At 42.1% G+C, this 18,757-nt stretch overlaps 1 protein-coding gene across 1 annotated transcript in view; it reads right to left on the reverse strand.

Annotated features, from left to right (window-relative positions):
* Positions 1-17,509, reverse strand: part of LOC107105763 (3-hydroxyisobutyrate dehydrogenase, mitochondrial-like) — an 18,301-nt gene extending 792 nt beyond the window's left edge. The window contains exons 1-4 of the mRNA XM_015405785.1: positions 17,357-17,509; positions 6,098-6,258; positions 4,280-4,389; positions 1,639-1,760 (exon numbers count right to left, since the gene is read on the reverse strand). Of these exons, the coding sequence (XP_015261271.1) occupies positions 1,639-1,760; positions 4,280-4,389; positions 6,098-6,258; positions 17,357-17,438 (475 nt within the window). The 5' untranslated portion in view covers positions 17,439-17,509. The remainder of the gene's footprint in view (positions 1-1,638; positions 1,761-4,279; positions 4,390-6,097; positions 6,259-17,356) is intronic.
* Between the last annotated feature and the right edge of the window lie 1,248 nt (positions 17,510-18,757).

The raw sequence follows: 18,757 nt of genomic DNA on the forward strand, positions 1-18,757 counted from the left end.
CAGCCCTTGGGTATTTGGGGAATGGCTTGCAAGCCACACTTATGGCACAAAACAGCATACAATCTTCCAAGTTTTCCAAAACTAATTATTAGTCTAGATGCTAAAAAAAACCCCTTATTTTGATTTTTATCCCACCCCTCCCCCAGCAATTGGGGCGGTTAACGACATAACTAAAAACAAAAAGATTATATAAAACAGTTTAACACACTGGCACAGGGCATGAGTCTCTTCAGAGAGAGCATTCCATCAGGCTGGGGCCATGACTGAAAAAGTCCTTGCTCTGGTCAAGTTTAAAGAGCAACTCAAGGGCCAGGCACCACTAGAAGTCTATGTAAAGTAGAACACAAAGCACCGGGGGAGGGGGGGGTTGGGTTGTAACAGGGGAGATAGTCCTAAAGGTATGATGATCTCAGACTGTTTAGGGCTTTAAAGGTTAAAACCAGCACTTTGAACTGGATCCGAAAATCAACTGGAAGCCAGTACAGCTGCTTCAAAATAGGCTGAATATGCACAGACCATGAATGATTGGTCAACAGTCTAGCAGCCACATTCTATATAACCTGAGGTTTCCAAAGCATCTTCAGGGGCAGCCCTGCGTAGAGCGAATTGCAATAGTCCAGTCTAGAGGTGACTGACTTGGAAAAATAGGGGGGCAGTGGATGAGCCTGGTGGAGATAGAAAAATGCCAATTTTGCCACCAAGGACGCTTGTTTGTCCAAGGTAAGCAACGTGTCCAGCCAGACCCCAAATTCCTTATGGAGTCTACCAGTGTAAGCTTGCTTTTAAGTAAATTTGCATCAAATTGAGGATTAAGCAATGCAACTTGCTGATATGTGGGGATTTTAAAAACATATGAAGCTCATAACACTACTGGCCACCTAAGCGCTCCACAGGCTCTGTATGATTGCAGGGAAGGACAGGCCTGCCATCTCTCCAGAAACAGCTTGCTTGATCCTGCTGGAAGCTGCAGAAGCCCATTCTGCTTCATGCTGTGGAGAAGGCAAGGCAGAGACAGAAGTAAGGGGTGCTCAAGGTACTCATTTCAGGAGCCTTCTCAGGTCAGGCCATGAGCGTTCCAAACAAAGGTTCCAAGACAGCCTGATTGGTTGGTTCAGAACAGGTCCTCTAAGGGGGAAGTATTTGGGAACCCTCTACTTGCCACACTGTCATCTTGTTCTCTCCCCTGCATGACACTTATAGCTCAGGGTGAGATGAACAAAAGTACTCTACCCCATGCCAGGGAGAGACACAAAACAGCAAGGGAAGGAATGGGTGCTCAGGGATTTTCATCAGCAGAGGGAACCTCCCTTGTCAGCTGAAAATGCCTCCTGAAATGCTAGTCTTGTGGGACTAAGGATCCCCCCGGGAACAGCATAAGAGGGGAAATGGCAGAGATTTCTTCCACCGGTTTGTGGAAATGTTTTGAAGGCTCTAACCAAAGAAATCTGCACATGGGACATGAACCCTAATAGTAACATATGTAAGTACTACTTCTAGTATTTCAGGTGCTCAACCCCTGCTTGGAATGCATGTCAGACTACCCCTTTGCCCAGCCTGAGAAAAGAAACCTTCTATAAATCACTAATGGAAACAAGTGAAAAAGCAGTTACAGTAGTCTCAGTTTAAACAAGGACTTACCACCAGAAACAGGAGCATCCATAAAAACAGCTCCCATTTTTTCAGCTTCTTTGGCTAGCTCTTTTGAAACTGCAGGATCAATAGTACTGGAGTCGATTAACAAAGATCCTTTCTTCACTTTCCTGAAAAGAATTAAAAAAACAACAATATTGAGATTTTACAGCTATGACAAATACTGACAATGAAAATTAACACCATAGATGCAACGAACATGAAATTGAGCAAACTTCAGAGGACGGCGGAAGACAGGAAAGCCTGGCGGGATCTGGTCCATGGGGTCGCGAAGCGTCGGACTCGACTGTGCGACTGAACAACAACAACCTGACAATAAAGGCAACACTGTGGGAGGGGTCGTGGCTCAGTGGAAGGGCCTCTGCTTTGCATGAAGAAGGTCCCATGTTCAATCCCCAGCATCTCTGGTTAAAATGATCAGGTACTACGCAATATGAAAGACCTCTACTGGAGACCCTGGCGAGCTGCTGCCAGTCTGAGTAGACAATACTGACCTTAAAAGACTGTTGGTCTCATTCAGTATAAGGTAGCTTCATGTTCACTGCTTGGACACAGGCACTACCACAATAAACTTAAAGATTTGGAGGTAACTCAAATTTTTCTAGTCCTACTAAATTAGTTCTTTGCTACTGATATATGCTATTTCATTAATTCCTCACCACCTGTCATTCTCATCAGAAAAAGAGTTTATACATAAACGGGGGGAAATCTAGACATTGCCTGCCTTTTATTAACATAGTTTAGCAAGAATAAAAGCAATGGGTCAAAAGACCATGACTGACTGTGTCAAACACTGCTGTAAGATCGAGAAGTAACTGCAGCGCTGACCCACCTTGATCCAACTGCCTACAAAGATCATCTGTGAGGGTGACCAGCAGTGTTCCCTTCAAGCTGAGCTAGTGTGAGCTAGCTCACAGTATTTTCGCCTCTGGGTCACACATTTTTGTCTTAGCTCAGGAAGGATGGCTCCAGAGCAAACTAATTGATGCAGTAGCCAAATCGCTCACTCACAACTTTAATGCCAGTAGCTCACAAAGTAGAATTTTTGCTCACAAGACTCCGCAGCTTAGAGGGAGCATTGGTGACCACTGCTGTCTCCATCCCATGAACGGGGCGGAAACTGGACTAGAATGGGTCCAGTGCCAATGTGTCATCCACAAAATTCTGGAGCTGTTCTGCCACCACTTTCTCAATTACCTAACCCAGAAATGAAAGGTTCAAGACTGGGTGATAATTGGATGGATCTGACAGATCCAAGGTTGGTTTAAGAGCAGTACAACCACAGCCTCTTTTAACTCCTCCAGATAGACCCCCGAATCCAGGGACAGAGGGACCCATATTCCCTTGCTGACAGCCATCAGCCACAAGGGGGGGGGGGCTGGGACACCCAGCTGGGCCTTCAAGACAAAATGTTCTATGGCAATTCCTCCTTACCAATCAGATCCGTATCAGTCCTTGAAGATCAAATCCAGTGTGCGACCTGCTTGATAAGTGGGATCCGATAAAATCTGGGAGAGTCCCAATGCTGCCATGGAAGACACTAGGTCTGAGGCCTGCAAGGAGGCTGCAGAATTGGCATGGACACTGACGTCCCCAAGGACAATCAGTTTTGGGAACTCCAAAACCCAGCCTGCTATAATCTCCAGCAGGCTATCCACTGGAGCACCAGGTAGACAGTACCCCAGACAGGCAACCAAACTCTCCTCAGTATCCCAAATGAGGCCAACACAATACCAGTGATCTTTGGTTGAAAAGTGCCCTGAAGAGAGAACCCTCTTGGACGAGTATTGCAACCCCTGCCCCTCAGTTCGGGACTGGTGGAGGACCGAATAATCTGGTGGGGTCAGTTCTCTTAAGGCAACTGTTTCGCCCTCCTGTGTCCAGGTCTCAGTCACACATGCCACACATACATTGTGCTGCAATATAACTATGCAGCATTGCAGTCTTATTATTTATGGACCTGGCAATTCACAACATCAGTGCCGAAGGGGGTATACTTCCCTAGCCCTCTCACTGACATGTTTCAAATACCCATGTACTTGAACAGAGTAAAAAAAATAAAATAAAACACTGGAGCTAAAGTATTATTCGTGCCAGAATAAAGTATGCAACATTTCTATGTTATGCTGAAATGCATGAGGTAAGAACTGTTACCATTCCCCAATCAGTAAGAACATGATCTTTCTATAGTTTTTCACTTCAATTATATTATTTTTAATTGCATTGGTATGCACTATGAGCTTCTTTGAACAAATACTAAGATTAACATTTAACAAAAAAAACTAACATTAATAGAGTAAATAAAGAGCCTGGTGCTCTACAGAATTGCCAGAGTAGCAGAAGACTGCATTCTTATGCAAATAAGGCTTCATGCACAAGCTTGCATCACGTGGCCTCGCACGTGCATTGCTACCTGTACTGCTGGATTCATTGTGCTATCACAGGTGAAACAAGATTGCTCTTTGCACATACAGATGGCATCAGCTGAACTGAAGCAAGCCCTTTTCCAAAATATTTATTAAACTAAGACAATGAATGCAAGTGACACTTCAAGCTAAATGAAACCTAAAACATCTGTGCCTCGGTATTAAAAGCAACAAAAAAAGTAGTTAATGGAAGAAGTTCTTACTTCAAAATTCCACTGTTTCCTGTGTAAACCTCTATTGCATTAGGATTAGATGGAAGCATTGTAATAATCCTGTCAGCTCTTTCTGCCACATCTGCTGGGGAATCAGTCACCTTTTAAGGAAAACAAAATAGAGACAGTAATCATTTTCTTACCAGAGATCATCCTTTTCACTAGTGTTTGAGATTCTCAGCAAGCTCCTAGAGTGGCACAAACTGTGCAATGCAGAATAACTACAAAAACCAACAAAAGCATAACAAAGGGGTGAAATCCTGCAGCATGCTGCTGCTACTATGAATGTTAGTCACACAAGAGACATTATAGAAACATAACAATAGAAAAGCAGAAGAGAAGACGCCTGTCCACAACAGTGAATGCAGGTACAATCTGTGCACACTGCACACTTGATTCTTTGTATGTGTATTGAGCAATTCTTATATTATAGTCAATGTATGTACAGTTGAACGTGTGATACAAATCCCACATTTATCCTGATACTGATCCTCAGTTTCATTTGTAAACTGAATGTGCATTGATTCTTTCTTACTAACAGATATATGCATGGTAGATTCAGGTGGGTAGCTGTGTTGGTCTGAAGTAGAGGTGTTCTCCAAGCAGCGGAATCGCGTGGCTTGGAGAAGACATTTAAAGGGACCACGATCCCTTTAAATGCCTTTCCCTCTCCACTGGTTTCAATGGAGGACGGGACACCTTCTTTCGGGGCCCATAGAACTGGACCCCCTGGTCTAATCTTTTTTAAAATTGGGGGGATTTTTGAGGAGAGGCACCAGCAGCTATCCTACAAATTTGGTGCCTCTACCTCAAAAACACCCCCCCCCGAGCACCAGATACCACTGGATTGATTCTCCATCATACCCTATGGGAAACATGGTCCCTATATAATGGAGCAAAAAAAAATATCTGGGTTTCCCAAATATTTCCTGAATCCAAATACCACACCAGTATCAGGATTCCGGAATATCAGGAAATACAGATATCTTTTGGGTCCAATATACCTGAACCCGAAAATACTGGGTTTTTTTTGGCACACCAGTAGTCTGAATCAATAGAACAAAGTCTGAGTCCAGTGGCACCTTTAAAACCAACAATGTTTAATTCTGGGTATAAGTTTTCGAGTTCTCACATCTGTTAACTCTTGTATTTGATTGTTAATTTACTGCAACTCTCAGGTCTTAACAACTGCTTTAATCCAATCACAGCTATACTTATTACCCAGTTACACATGCATCTTGACTCTAACTGGCCCTTCTTGGCAACCAACCCCCCCACCTATATGTAAGGGCTGAGGAAGTCTGTTTCAATGTATCCAATGAAGTGTGCATGCACACAAAAGCTTATACCCAGAATTAAACTTTGTTGATCTTAGAGGTGCCACTGGACTCAAACTTTGTTAGATATATGCATGTACAGACATGATATGTGAATTTACTGCGACATGTGAACAGGACTAATATCACCCATGAGCAACTGATTCAAGAGGATAGGAAAGAAACTTTTAATTTACCGAAGTTGTGTATCCTCACTGTTACCTATTAGCCTGTTAACCAAGCGATCCATTATCTTATATAGCGATAGAGCTTTATGATATTCCAGTTATTTACTATTTCTGTGCATTTTCCAAGAACAACATTGATTTACCATCAGTTGTGTTATTTTAAAAATACTCAGAAACAGAGCAGACAGAAAGGAACTTACATCTCTGAGCCACACTATGCATGCTGTGGAATAAATCTTTGGGTTAAACTTAGGTCTGTCCCAATCACCTATTAAGCATGTTTGAAAAGAAGATGCTTACTATACCTGTGCACCCACATCTTGAAATTCTTTACAAGCTTCTGGAAATACATCATATGCAATAACAGGATAGCCATTTTTGATAAGGTTTTTTGCCATTGGATTACCCATGTTGCCCAAACCAATGAATCCAACAGGGGTCTTGGAAGCCATTGCCCTAGAAGACACTAATTGCAATAAAAAAGTTTCAATCTAAGAATACTTTGCTACATATACATATATATATAATAAAAATATTTCATTTTTACTTATCAGATTTAAGAAATAAACTGTTAATGTACATCCTTAAAGTTTCATTTCATCTCAAGTTTAATTCCAGTCCTGCCAATCTTTTTGTCTTTTAAGTCCTTTTAAACACAGTTTATAATCATGCCAAACCTAAAATTGCAACGTATGATCTTCACTCCAAAAATGCAAGGAAAGCATCTATAAAGTTAAATATATAAAGATTTTTTTTTAAAACACTAAACACCAATTCTAGTAGTGTTCATGGTCATCTTATGAATGCTTATTAGAAATTCAGTTCCGACTTCCGGTCTGTGGCTCGGCGATGGCGGACGCTCTCCCCGATCGCTGGGGAGGCAATCCACACTCCAGTGGGGTAGGAGGGGTGCCACCTCAAGTGGCACTCCCAGGTGAGCCTTAGGTAAAGGCTTTCGAGCCGGGGGCGCGGGAGGGGCGACCTCTTCAACGGCGTAATGCCGGAGAATTGAGGCGCTCCTTTGCCCCATTCGGTCCTCCCCCTGCGAGGTTCGGTTTTTACCGAGCTTAGCCGATGCCGACCGGGACAAGCTGCGAGGGTTATCGATTTATTGGAGCTATAAGGAGTCTGGATGCAGACGGGTGATGAGTCGGAGAAAGAGCCAAGCGAAAACCTTTTTTAAAAAGTGAGTTCTCCCCCCCACCCTTCGGAAAGCGGCGTCTGGGAAGGCTCCCGGACGTAAACAAACAGAAATATCTTAACAAAACAGGGGGAGGGGGAGAGAAGAGAATCGCGGAAGTGTGCAAGAGACTTAGCTGTGTTTGCAGAAAAACTTAAGCGATTCTTTGAAGAAGAGTGAAGTTGGTCTTCTAAAGTAAACAAAGTAGAAAAATGGCCGGCGTACGAGGAAAAGCAGGCAGACAAATTGGGAGGGGCGGTCAGAGCCGAGAGGCGAGGAGGCAGGAGATCTGCTCTCTATGCTAACGGATCTGCTCAAGCCTATTAACGAAAGACTCGATGGTATTAACCAGCAAATGGCCGCATCCAACCAAAGCCTGGCAAAGCAGCAACAGCAAATTGCCGAGCTGGTTAAAAAGTCGATCCAAACAGACGATAAGCTTAAAGAGACAACACATGACACCAAAAAAGTTAAAAATAAATTTGGTCTGTTAGAGCAAAGACAAGATTCGCAAGAACGTAGACTTTTGAACCTGCAGATGGAAAAAGCAAACAAGACACTCAGATTCCAGGGGATAGCTGAAGCACAAGGAGAAAACTTGAAAAAGATGATGGCAGAGCTTATCGCACCGGCGATAGGTTGCACAACGGCAGAAGCGGAAGTTGAATTCGAGGTGATCTATCGATCATACTCTAAATATATAAAACGAAATAACCTGCCGGGTGAAGTCGTTGTCAAGTTTCTCAGAAGACAGATGAGATATGATATTCTCAGAGCAACATCAGCTAACCCCCTGCAGCTGGGAGCTACAACTATCAAAGTTTTAAAAGATGTGCCATTTGAGGTTCGTGAAAAAAGAAAAGCCTACAAAGAATTGATTTCTACACTACAGATCAACCAAATTCCGTATTCCTGGAATTTCCCTGAAGGTGTCGTGTTCAAATATAGAGACAAAAGGGAAAAAATTGACTCGGTGTTTAAAGCAGAAGAATGGTTGAAGTGGTTTTTCGGATCGAAAGAAGAGGAACAGCAAGAAAGTGGAGGTGCAGCAGCAGTCATCACGGAAGATAAGGGCGACGACCAAGGAGCAACCGGTGACGAGGCCAAAGAGACATATGATTTGCGGCTTAGAAGACCAAAATAACTCTTTGAAGATTTGGAGCTTGCAAACAGTGATGGAGATGAAAGAACTCTTTGCACACGCAGAAGATGATGGAGAAGATACTAATATGGACTTACTAATTTCCGACTACCTTGACTTAAACGAAAAGCTTTTTATTTTGGAATACTAACAGAATACTAACCATTTACAACCCTCTCTCTTGGGATTTTAGTCATAGTGTGGGTTTTTATTTTCTGTCCTTTATCCTGGGGTAACTTTCCCCTTCCCTTTTTTCTTTTTCTGTAGTGTTTAGGTGTAACAAAAAACAAAAAAGCTACCCTGTTCGCAGGGGATTAAAAAAAAGAAAAAAAAGAAATTCAGTTCCAGCATATTCAATGGGAATTATTCGCTATTATGTTTAGGATTGTAGCGCACCAATACTGCCCTATGCCAAGTTATATGGACTTAGAAGGGTATAACTGTGCTTACGATTGTGCTGCAAGTCTGCTATTCACTTGCAAAACAGGTTTGAGACAGATAACAGTAAACGTTTTCTCCATTTTCCCATCACTACACCTAAGAGTAAACTGGCACCCCCTGTTTTGATCACACAACCCATAGACAGCTGGGGTCTCAACATACTGGAGAGTCCCCAGGTTTGCAGAAAGATTTTGTTAGTTAATCAAAATAAAAGAGCTTGGCCCTGACCTAGATAACCCAGGCAAGCCCAGTCTCAGAAGCTAAGCAGGGCCGACCCAGGCAAGTATTTGGCTGGGAGACTTCCAAAGGATACCAGGGCTAGGAAGCAGAGGCAGGCTATCAAGCCACCGCTCTGAACACCTTCCATGCCCCAGTAGAAGTCATCAGAAGCCGCCATGACTTCCAGGCATGGGTAAACACACACATGCAGAGAGAGATATATATTAAAGAACCCTAGAGGGGAAGATAGATGCAATTCCAAATTGCAATCCATACATTACTTTTTATTGTTTGTCATTCTACCACAATTTCTTGCAGGTTACTAAGCTTGCATAATATACGAACAAACTAGTGCTGTTGTACATGAAGGCTACTGGAATCCAGTGACTACTGCACAGAATCCAGTAGACTTCTGGCCCATCTACACAAGCATGCATCAGCAAGAGACAGCATACCTATGGCAGAAATAAATACCCATCTTACGAAGAGCCAGAAAGCTGTTCCCCTTTCCTAAGCTAAGCAGCCCTTACCACTCTTTTACAATAAGAAATTATCATCAAGCGCAATGCACAAAGGAGTTTTTAAATTCTTTCCCAAAAATATATTGATAGATTCACACTAAGAGTATTCAAGTTTACACAGCATGAAACTACTTATTTCATGGTAGAATGTTGGAAGTTGCACAGATCAGCATACAAAAAGCAGCTGTTTCATGGTGAAATAAACTATTTTTATCATAAAAAAGTAATTTAACAGAAATAACAGTTACAATAAACTCTATTATGTATCATTCTGCCTAGGCCTGGTTGGTAAACATTGTACAAATGTTTTAAGGTTTAAAAAACAATTATAAAAGAGGTTCTGCTATTTGTTTTGGATTTGCCATCCCACCATTTCACTTAATTGCTCATCGTTCTTAAGTTACAAAGCAAGGAGATTGAGTCTTGCGTTGTCAAGAACCGTTGTTCAGATTCCATGCATAGTTATCTCTTTCCTTTTCCTGTCTACCAATTCAGCCAGTTAGCATCAGCTATAACTCAGTATACAGACAGCTGTTCACCAGAAGCCAAAATGAATGCAAACTACTATCATATGGCAATATTGCCTTTATAGCCTAAGGATTCAGTTTTAAAAGGCATAATGGAAATTTAAACACCGGAGTTATTTAATCCCTCCACCCAGCAGTCTACAAGTTATTCCCCGGCATCAGTAGAACACTCATGTAAATTAGAATGATGACAGACACTTGAATGACAAGAGAAGCTGTCAACTACATATGAAAACTATAATATGACAATATGGACTCGCACTAGGAATGTAATTCAGAGGAAACTGTACTCAAGCGCCACTGAAATTCAAGTGATACTCAGCTCTCTCAAGATTGTATCTTATAATCATAATTTAGATCAGGTGACCCCAATGTTTTTGAGCTTGTGGGCACCTTTGGAATTCTGTTACAGGGTACTGCGTGCAGCCAACCACAAAATGTCACAAAGGGAGGTTATGCATCACTCTGTGAGTAATACTTCCAACATTTCAGGCAAAAGCTCTGCTCAGCCAGATGCCCTTTAAAATGAACATGTTGCTTAAAAATATTTTCTTGCATATACACAGCTTACCTTTGCCACCTTTGCTGCAAAAGGCAAGTTAATAAAAAACCTGCCCAGCCAATCAAACTTGATCGGCCAATCAGAAGCCCCGCTGAGCAGAAGCCCTAGTTGGCACTGTCCACTTTCTAAAAACACTTGGCAGGGACCAGAAAAGGTGCTGGCAAGCACTATGGAGCCCATGGGTGCCACACTAGGGACCCCTGATTTAGACACTGGTAGCACTGCATGCATTAATGAACAAATATTAGGCAACAGTATGATCTGAAACAGAACAGTGAAAAAGATTTTCCTTTTATAAATATAATCCTAGATTCAGGGCCCAAAACAACCATCTGTTTTTGTTTCACTGCTGGTTGTAAGAAACACTTTTTAAAAATGGCAGTAGAATCATCCAGGGCATATGATTAAAGATCAAATTTGTAATTTACCAACAACAAAAACTCAGAGTTTATTTAATGAAAAATAGCATTTATTAAGCATCTGGAAGCAATCAGACATTGTATGCAAAACATCCTCCTTGGCTCAGATGCACTTAGAGACCATCTGATGATTATAAGTTTCTTCTTAGTCACAAGATGGACGTAACCATTATTCACACAATAATATAGTTGGTGCCATGATCAATAAACCAACACCTTGCACTGGGCCACCAGTTCAACAGTCTTAACTTCAATGATTAAGAAACTTCATAAAATGCAGTTAGAAAGTTTGCCATAAGAGACCGAGCGAGAAATTTGATTGTATATCAGAACTGAAATTCATATGGGCTGTGTTACTCTCACACAATTCTTCCTGCTATAACTGTAGCTAAATAAGAACTGGGTAGAAGAAAATACCTTATTAACTTGCAAAATAACAGACAGTCTTGTGGCATCTCAAAGACTAATGGATCAGTTGTTAGAGATGTATGAGGTGCTACATTTGTATAGTTGCCAACTTCCAGATAGGGACGGGAGTTCTTCTAGAATTATAATTGATCTCCATGCTACTGAGATCAGTTCCCCTGGAGGAAATGGCAGCCTTGGAGAGTGGAATCCGTGACATCACAACTCCAATGAGTTACCACCCCTCAGCAAACTTCACCCTCAAATCTCCAGGATTTTTTCAAGCTGCAGTTGGTTACCTTGTAGGCAGAAAGAACAGCAGAAAGAGGTCAAGGGAGGAAGGCAGAGTTATTGCAAATAGGTCAGGAGACCCAGCTCCCCAGGACTTAAGAGTTTTACATCACATTGCAGAGCACAGATAATCACAAGATCTTGCCAAAGAGTAAATGATCCAATCAGAGTGGACTCCTTACAATAATGACACCTGGTTTTAAGTGTAACCAATAGCTTTGCTAGGTTATCTGTAAAAACTAATGTTGACTGAGCCATTGTTATTTATGAGAAAGACAGAAGGACAGATTAGCCCAATATCTGTTTTCAGAAGAGATAACAGTGATTTACTTGAAATCCTATGTAGGTTCAGAAGTAGAGAATGTATATAAGTTGACATTTATAAAGAACTATAATTTTAGATGGTGCTTCATGAAGTAACATAAACAGAGCAGATAGATCTCTACTACAAAGTGGTATACAACTTGAATTTAAACAATGTGTGAGGTTGGCAAACTTAAAGGAGGGGTGGAATAACCAAGGGATGAACATGAACACATGAAGTTCTAAGTACTTCTATATATGTTAAATTTTCAGGGCCCTCACCTGGATAGCCCAGATCTCAGAAGCTAAGCAGTGTTGATCCTAGCTAGTGTTTGGATGGGAGACCTCCAAGGAATACTAGGGTCGTGACATGCAGGGAGGCAATGGCAAACCACCTCTGAGCATCTCTTGCCTTGAAACCCCTACGGGGTTGCCATAACTCAGCTGTGACTTGATGGCAAAAAAGATAACCTTTCAGAAAAGAGGCCTGAATCATATATATGCCTGGTGATGACTTAAAATGCAGCCCCCAAGGACGTCTCATGTTGCACTTTTCATGGCAGATCCAGCTCCCCCCACCCTGATCTGCAGCAGGGTGCTGGAAAGATACAACTAGGGAGGAACCGTGCACAAATAATTTGCCAAACAGAGCACTCTTCATTCCAATCAACTTTCACACAGTTTACCTGTTCAAGTGGATGCAACTTACCAAAAAAAAAAAATGTAATGTGGGAAACAACCCACACAGAGAGTATACCCAAATGTATTTCTATTGTCAAGTATGGTGGCTTGATTCCATAGAAAACGGCACTAGTTCAACACACACAAGTATGCTTTGGAATTGTGTTACTCAAGTATCAATGCTTTCCTTCCCTATTTATATATTTCATTGTTTATTTTTCATTTATATTTCATTTATATTATCACATAAACAATCACCTTTGAAAACAAGGAGACTTTCAAAAACTATTGATATAAGATTGCTGCCATGATTAGCCATACCTCCCAGCACCCCATTGTTGGAAAGCCTGGTTTTTGGACCACAATGGCTAAACTGCCTTGCTCTGAAACTAAAGTGAAGAATTTAAGATCAGACTAAGAGTGATTAAGAGGTTACTGCAAGAGGAAGTAGTCTGGTTCCCATGGGAGCTCCAATAGACTCTTGCCAAAGGCTGTATTCGGTGCCCTCTGAGATTTATCAGCTTTCTGGCTCTGATTAAAAACTGGGGCTTGCAGGACAATAACCTACACACATCTCAGGAATCTCCCTTTCAATGCAGACTTCCCTGGACACCTAATCAAAAGGGTCATATACCCATCTCCTGACCTATTGTTGCCAAGTATCTGTCATACCTGCCCCTAGGTAATTCAACAATCTTAGCCAGGCCCATCTCTCATTCCTATTGCTCTTTCTGTTGCCACATTGTTCCTTCCCTGTCTTGCGCTATCTGATTACACTGTTTTATATTCTGTAATCTGCCTTGCATCTCAGAGAAAAAGATAGGCTATAAATAAAAAGACATGGCAAGAAGAAAGAAAAATTATTTACTTTTGTTTAAAAAGGAAAAAAACCCATCAACACATGCACATAATTGAAATATATTCAAGCATATTCTGGAAAAAGCGAAGAATGCTTCACCTGCTGAAACCAATAATTTACAGTGGAATCCTAAACAGAGTCTTCTTCTAAATTCACTGAGCTTAGTGGATGTAATTGTGTCTGGCTTTTACTGTTAGCACAGGACTTTTTTAAAAAGGTTTTTATTGAAAATTTAACATCAGATACAGTGACAATAAACTGTCATAAACATATGTAATCATAGTAAATAATCAAACACACTTCTGATCAAAAAGGTCTTTGTTTTGAACAATAACATTTAAAACAGGGTACCAAAAATTATAATAATCAAGAGAGGCAGAGTAGGAGTCTTTATCTGAGGTTTGTATCAGTATCCTTTCCATTGTGAGATAATTCCATATGTTCTTGTACCAACTCTTAAGAATTGGTGGTGAGGGAGACTTCTAGGGCTAATGCTTCAGGCACCTGGGTTCAGCCCTACTTAGCCATGAAACTCACTGGATGACCTTGGACCAGTCATTTTCTCTCTTACACATCTTGGCTTACCTCACAGAGCTGGTGTGAGGACAAAATGGAGGAGGGGAGAGCCAAGTATGCCACCCTTGGCCCTTGGAGGAAGGACAGGATAAAAATGATTAGACAGATGGAACAAAATATTACAGTCTTAGGCAAACTTATTTCTTTACAAACCTGATTTTATTAATTTTATAGTTACCTTCCATGGTAATTATTTTGTTGCAATTATTGTAGGACTTTATTTTGTGAGCCACATTGACAGCCCCTTTGGGGCAAAAAGGTGAGATACAAACTATTCTTTAAATAGGCAAAAGTATATTCATAATGATCAAACCAGTACTAAAATGTTTCACTGAGGCCCCGGGCACACGGGCCGGCTGAAACGCGGCTACTCCGAGCCGCTCCAAACTTGAGACGCCGCGGCGGGATCCCACGGATCCCCTAGCCGCGGGGCAGCACTCCCCGGCACGCTCAGATGCCGGGGAGGAAAAGTCCGAGGGGAGGGGGGAGGCTGCCGAACTGCGCATGCTCGGGCATGCACAGTACGGCTGGGGGCCGGGATGCGGCGGCGCAAGGACGCGCCGCCGATCCCACAGCCCTGCCTGCGCCGCACCAATGGATGCAACCACCTAGAGAGGTGGTTGTTTTTTGCGGCGCAGTTTGGGCCGTTGGGACGGATCAGGGACGGAGACGGCACGCTCGCCAGATGTTGAGGTGAGATCGCGCCTGTTTGCTCCGCCCCAGTTCCGTCCCGCTCCCGGCCCAAATGGGCTCGTATGAACGGGGCCTGAGTTTGACAACCTACACAGAGCAATTCTGTGATACCAGTTATGAAAAATATGCCATAAAAGCATTCCATTCCCAAAATTTCTATTAATTATCTTTACACACATTACTGGATTAGGAATGCAGATGTAACAGATTTGTGGGGGATCTCTCTTCCCTCCACGTTTTTGCAATATTAATACTAGCTGTGATATATTTATGTAGACTCTGGAATATACTGAAGCTTCCAGGCACCCTAGAAACCAAGCAAGAGGATCTATTTGTAGCTGAAATCTAGTAATATTATATTAGTCTTATTGATACTAAGAGGCCACCCATGAAGTTCAATTACATTAGTGGAATCTTCAAGTGGACAATCTCATTGCTGTTAGGCAGAATAAAGAAATTCAAATGTAAAGTCCCAAAATTCCAAAGCTACTTCAGCAGGGCTCTATAAAACTATGATTCTCCCCCCTACAGAAATAGCATAAACTCTTTCTTTAATATTTCTTTGTCACTTGCTTATTCAATACTATTGTATTTGGTCTGGACAAGCCCACGTTCAAGAGTTCACAGAACTAAATCTTGTTACCTCATTATGAAGTGTCCTAAAAACCCAGCAGGGCAGTAAATACCAGAGACAATGGGTTGAATCTTACCCCTCTGCTCAGGTAAGCATGAAGCCTTCCTCCAGCAAAAGAGGTTCTTCCTTTAGTGGAAGGCTGAAGGAAAAAAAGGTCCAAACATACCTGACCAGAGGGAATGCTACAACCCAGTAAGTGCAGGAACAGGAACCAAGGTTCACAAATATTTAAACTGAAGCAAGGCTATTTCCATTTCTCCCAGTGTGTGAAGCTACAAGGAAATCAATAATGATTTTATCTTAATCAAAGTTTTGGAAAGGATGATGCAAACAAGAAAGAATTCCCTATGTACTAAACAACCTGAAAAGACTATACATTTTCTCCTATATAATATTGGTACTTACTTAGCACTGCCTGAAGTAGGTAAACAAAGAGTATATATTTCCCATAACCTAATGAAAGATTTAATAGCATATTTATAACACAATTCATAGAATCCATTCAGACAAACAGTGATGGCATTGAAAGTTCTAAATTTAGCCAACAGTTACTAAGAATTCCCAAGAAGGTTTCACAAGGGGTTGAGAAAATTTTGTTCATCCCAGGGATCAACTGGCATTGTGAACGACATAGCACAAGAAATTTAAGAAAATTTTCCAATTCATTGTCAAGATAAAAAGGGGTGGGGTAGATGGACATATTAGTATGAAGATTGGCAACTGCTGGTAAATACTTGCAACATGGATGATGCATGTGTATTCTCAGAAAAACCCTTACAATAAGCCTGCATGGTAAGATATTATCATTCCCATATTAAGGATGGGAATGTTCTCTGCTTAAGGTGACATTTGAATTGTGACACATGGGCTTACTTTCTCAGAGATTCTGCATACATTCTATTGAGGGAAATAGGTCTGCTTTATTGAAATACAGTAGCATGTAGCCAAATTTTGTTCTGCATAAAGGGTATGATGGGGTTATAAAACAGGAACCCCATGACATCTTAAAAAAACTAATAATATGGATTTTGTTCATGTTATTTGGGGGTTAAATATTAATGAATGTTAACAGTATGTTATTCTACAATGGGTCACAGATAGCTTTTCTGGGTGAAAAAAGTAAATAATTTACATTCACAGTCCTCCTTATCATATGTACCATAAAAATATACAGACCAAGAATCACCTATGGACAGATTAGTGGGTTTGGGGCTTTTTCTTCTACGATAATTATTTGGTGTCACTAATAACACAGTGTAGACAATTGTCACTGCTCCTCAAAGACAAGCAACTGGAATTAATTTCTGATCATAAAATGCATTAAATGATGCTTAACTCTGGTACATGGTTAACCGGCCAATCACACCTGTAAAGTTTACTACATGTATAAAAATGTTCAGGATCACAGCCACAAATAAAACAGCAAAGCCAAGTTTTAGGCTAGAAAAACCATCAGTGTTCTGGGGAAAGTAAATATGAGCATAGATTATGGGTTAACTTGATGCTTTAGGTCACCAGCGTCACATAAACTTTTGTGGCCTGTTTTAACACCACATGTGTTATTTTAAGTAAACATGTGAAAATATTTATTACGCTAGGCTTCGCTTAAGCTGACATAAATTCTGATATTAGCCCCATATAATTTTACAACGTGTGTGGGTTTTAACAGCATGTACAAAACTTGTAAAAGGCACCAAACACTAGTCATAATCATTTCCTTCTACAAGGGTATTGATCAACAACACCTTGGAGCATGCCAATACATACTCCAGGTGAGGAATCACAGAACTGTCAAGCATGGAAGGTACATGCCCCCACCCCAATACACCAAAGTAATAACTCACAAAATTGCAGGGTTTTGTACCTACCAACTCTCTCCTCCAATGCTACCACATGCCACCATTTCCGGGTGCTCATAAATTTGTTCCAACTATTAGCCCCGACCCTGATTCACAAAATCCTCGTGAGGTGACAAACGGGAGAGGAGGGGAAACCAGCAGCAACACTGTCTGTCCCCCCTGGTTTTAAAGGAGGCCTGACCATGGTCGTGGCAAATATGTTGCAAGCCAGTTCGAGCAACCCAGCACAGTGACACCCGCCCGAGAGCCTTACCCATTGCAATGCTGCCTGCATACACCTTCCTTTGCTTAGGCAGCAAGTTGACGGAGGCTCTGAGCATTAGCGCTGCTGCCATGCTGCTTCCCCGCCTCCAACACCACGACCTCCGCTTAGACACCACCTCCTTCGCTCTCTGCGCTTCGCTCGCCTGGGAGCACGGAAGGAGGCGTGGAAGGGGAGGGGCGGCCAAGCCAGCCAACCACGGCTGCCACTGGAAGCCAAACACCAATCAGAGCGGACGTTCTCCTATCGGTGACCTGCCGGGCTTACACCCCAGGACCCAATGATAGGCGACAGCGGCAGCTCTGGCAAAGATCGTTCAGCCAGGGTCTTTCCTGGGCGGCTTCTGCAGAATGCGTATGGTGGTGGGGGGTGCTGGTTTATGCATCGGCTTTCTTCATCCGCCTCATCCTTCCTTGTTAGCCGGGGTCCTTTTTAAATTGTAAAATCTGCTTCAAAAAATCTCACGACGAGGCATGTGAGAATAAAGCTGCCAAAAAGATTTTTAGCTTATTCTGAAACCCTGTGTACGCCCACTTGATTCAGTGTGGAATACTTCCAAGCAAACGTAGATGAGATCGAGTAGCCTGTTTTCGTGTTTCTGCTGTCAGCGTCTGCTTTCCTTGTAAGACTTCAGCTGGATCTGGCTGTGTTTAGTTTAGGTGACTTCGAGAACTGCCTTAATAGATCTATTCGGAAGTAAGTCTCGTGGTATTCAATGCGGCTTCCTCCCAGAAAAGTGTGCTGAGGATTGCAGCCTACTAAAACTGATATTTCTATAAGAAGAAGAGAAGAGATTGGATTTATACCCCGCCCTTCACTACCCGAAGGAGTCTAAGAGCCGCTTATAATCTCCTTTCCCTTCTCCTCCCCACAACAGACACCCTGTGAGCAATGCTCCCTCTAAGCCGTGGAGTCTTGTGAGCAAAAATTCTACTTTGTGAGCTGCTGGCATTACAGTTGCGAGTGAGCGATTCGGCTACTGCATCAATTAGTTTGCTCTGGAGCCCTCCTTCCTGAGCTGAGACAAAAATGTGTGAGCTGGAGGCTAAAAAACTGAGGTAGCTCACACTAACTCAGTTTAGAGGGAACACTGCCTGTGAGGTAGGTGGGGCTGAGAGAGCTGAAATGTCCTTGAGAGAACAGCTCTGAAGAAACTTATGACTGGCCCAAAGTCACACCAGCTGCTGCATGTGGAGAGGTGAGGAATCAAACCCAGTTCTCCCAGATTAGAGTCCATGCTCCTAACCACTACACCAAACTGCCTCTCAATATTTCAGTTTTCAAAGACTTCTTTAATAGGACATTCACCAGCATGATCCCAGCCTTCTGAATGAGTCAAAATATTATCAAAATCCTCACAATACAAACTGGAAAGAAATGTTAGGGTCTTGT

The sequence above is a fragment of the Gekko japonicus genome, unplaced genomic scaffold (genome assembly GCF_001447785.1).
Source record: "Gekko japonicus isolate JY-2015 unplaced genomic scaffold, Gekko_japonicus_V1.1 scaffold126, whole genome shotgun sequence".
NCBI classification, from domain to species: domain Eukaryota; kingdom Metazoa; phylum Chordata; class Lepidosauria; order Squamata; family Gekkonidae; genus Gekko; species Gekko japonicus.